This window comes from Vespa crabro, chromosome 2, assembly GCF_910589235.1.
Source record: "Vespa crabro chromosome 2, iyVesCrab1.2, whole genome shotgun sequence".
NCBI classification, from domain to species: domain Eukaryota; kingdom Metazoa; phylum Arthropoda; class Insecta; order Hymenoptera; family Vespidae; genus Vespa; species Vespa crabro.
Genome location: NC_060956.1, coordinates 5,715,400 through 5,717,899, shown reverse-complemented (window position 1 = coordinate 5,717,899; position 2,500 = coordinate 5,715,400). Strand labels below are relative to the sequence as shown.

Genomic DNA, 2,500 nt, shown 5'->3' with positions numbered 1-2,500 from the left:
CGGGGGCCGATGCGGCGCGGAGGCGCTCGGTCTGGGGCTGGGGCTGTCGCTGGGCCCGGCCTACAGGTTCGCTCTGCCCCCGGGACTCGCTGCCAAGACCACCCGCTGCCTTGTATTCGACCAAGGTAGGCCTTATCACCCAGCCATCTTTAATTCCCGCGCTCACTATTTCTAATTTCAATAATTTTGCTTCTGTTTCCTCTCTTACTTGTATCGTCACTAAACGATATTATCGTTTCTTCCAAAGAAAAAAAAAAAAAAAAGAAACGTTAAATCGTACACGAAGGATCAAAAAGAAGAAAAAAAAAAAATAAATAAATAAAGAGAAAAGATCACTTGATTAATCATGACGATTCGTAATCTATCTTCTTGAATCCTCGACCGAAACAAATTTTATATTTTGATCCATCGAGTATCGATATACGACGTACTATACTTTTATTCTCTAACAAGGTGCGCTGTTTTTATTTATTATATTTTTTTCCTTTTATATATATATATATATATATATATATATATATATATCTTTTCTCTCTCTTTTTCCTTTTTTTTCCTTTTTTTTTTTTTTTACTTGTTTACACATATATCGATTTTATGCGTTTTATGCTTTCGTGCAAAAGAAAAGAAAAAAAAAAATAAATAAATAAAAGAAAAACAAAGAGGAAAAAAAGATAAAAGATTGATTAACAGATCCTGGCTTTGGTGTATATGATTTAGAGAGAATAGACATACTCATAATTTAACGATTTGACCTGTTCTAACCCTAAATAGGTTAACTTATTAATAGGAACATCAATTAATAATCGGCTTTTACGAATGTTGATATTAACAAACAAAGGTCGCGTTGAGGTTGCTCGTAGGCGTTCAACCGGATCATGAATCCCGTTTCAAATCGTGCGTCTTACTAAATCGGAAGCAACTGTTAATTTCGAGGCATTGATCTTCGGCTTAGAGCAACCACGGCCACGTGTTGGCACCTATATACATATATATATATGTGTGTGTATAGGCAGGTAGGTACTAGTTTAGAGGACCACACACGAGATATCGATCCGTCTCTCTCTCTATCTCTCTGTATTGCTCTATCGCTCTATTCCTGCCGATTCCTCTCAGCATGCTTCCGGTCCATCGATCCCGCAAATCCAGCTACCAGATCGACTTGCGCGTTTGCACGTTCTAAGCCTACGAGCTATACTCATCTTCGTGTCCACAAATCTCCCAAGACCAACCGGCATCGTCCTACTATCATCTAACACTAACGTACGAGCTTTCGTCAGCTGACTCTGCTTGCACGCGTGCACCTGATCCTAGACGGATCCGCGAGTAATTTGTTCCTTGTATGATTAAGGGATCAAGGATTTAACATACATATGTTTATGTATACTAATCTTACTTTGATAACCGTATACTTATCTATATTAATACATATTATGCGTATAAATATAAGTAATTAATTAATTGTACTCGTAACTAATACTTTTGTTTTTATTATATATATATATATATATATATATATATATATATATATATATATATATATATATATGTATGTATATATATGTATATATGTATGTATATATATATATATATTTTTTTCTCTTTTTGGATTAATAAAAAAATAAGAATACAAAAGAAGAGTAAAATTAGTAAAATACGAAAGATTATTCGTCGATAGACATAAGATCGAAAGATCATATCTTAATCATATGTTTAAAAAATTTCAATTTCCTTTTTGATGTAAAAAAAAAAAGAAAAAAGAAAAAGAAAGAAAGAAAGAAAGAAAGAAAGAAAGAAAGAAAGAAAGAAAAGAAATAAATAAAAAAAGAAAAATACAAAAGAACGAAAACACAGAAAAAAAAAAAAAGGAAGAAGAAGAAAAAAACAGTTTCGAATGACGTAGCAGTAGCCACTCACGATCGGGAGTCACTGATTTGTTTGGCCCGTTCCGACTACAAATCTCATCGATCGAAAACACGCTCGTGGAAAACATATTTCAATATCCGGTATACTTTACCATTCTCACCCAAATATAGATACGTTTCAATATCCATTTCGTTTGGTGCATCGTCGTTCTTTGGTACTTTCGTGTGTGAGTGTTATATTTTTTCTTTTTTTTTTTTTGTTCACTCTCTTCCTCTCCCTCTCTCTCTCTCTCACACACACACACACACACACACACACACACATACTCACTCACTCACTCTTTTTTTGCGACTCTCGTTATCAGGTATATCGGCAGTGGGTATACATATGACCTGGATGAAAAGCTTGGCTCGTGTTATATAGCGCGTCGCTTCTCTCTACCGATTCGCATAACAACGTGTTTTTGTGTACGTAGCCTACGATATGTACACCTTCGTTCTCACCCCTTCTACACCACCATTACCACCTATCTCCCTTTAACCCTCTAAATCTCTTCTTCGATCCGTCAAATACCTTGTTTCGTCTATCGATACTGACCTATTTCATTTTCGATGAAACAACAAATGAAAGCTATGAA

The 2,500-nt window shown here is 35.1% G+C and overlaps 1 protein-coding gene across 4 annotated transcripts in view; it reads left to right on the top strand.

The window, feature by feature from the left end:
* LOC124422316 (E3 ubiquitin-protein ligase Rnf220-like) overlaps positions 1-2,500 on the top strand; it is a 159,616-nt gene that overhangs the window by 44,572 nt on the left and 112,544 nt on the right. For 3 of the 4 annotated variants that reach the window (XM_046958615.1, XM_046958613.1, XM_046958616.1), the window contains one exon: positions 1-125. This exon is cut by the window's left edge and continues 13 nt beyond it. The exons of the other annotated variant lie outside the window; for it this stretch is intronic. In XM_046958615.1, coding sequence (XP_046814571.1) covers positions 1-125 — 125 coding nt within the window. The remainder of the gene's footprint in view (positions 126-2,500) is intronic. 4 annotated transcript variants of the gene reach the window in all.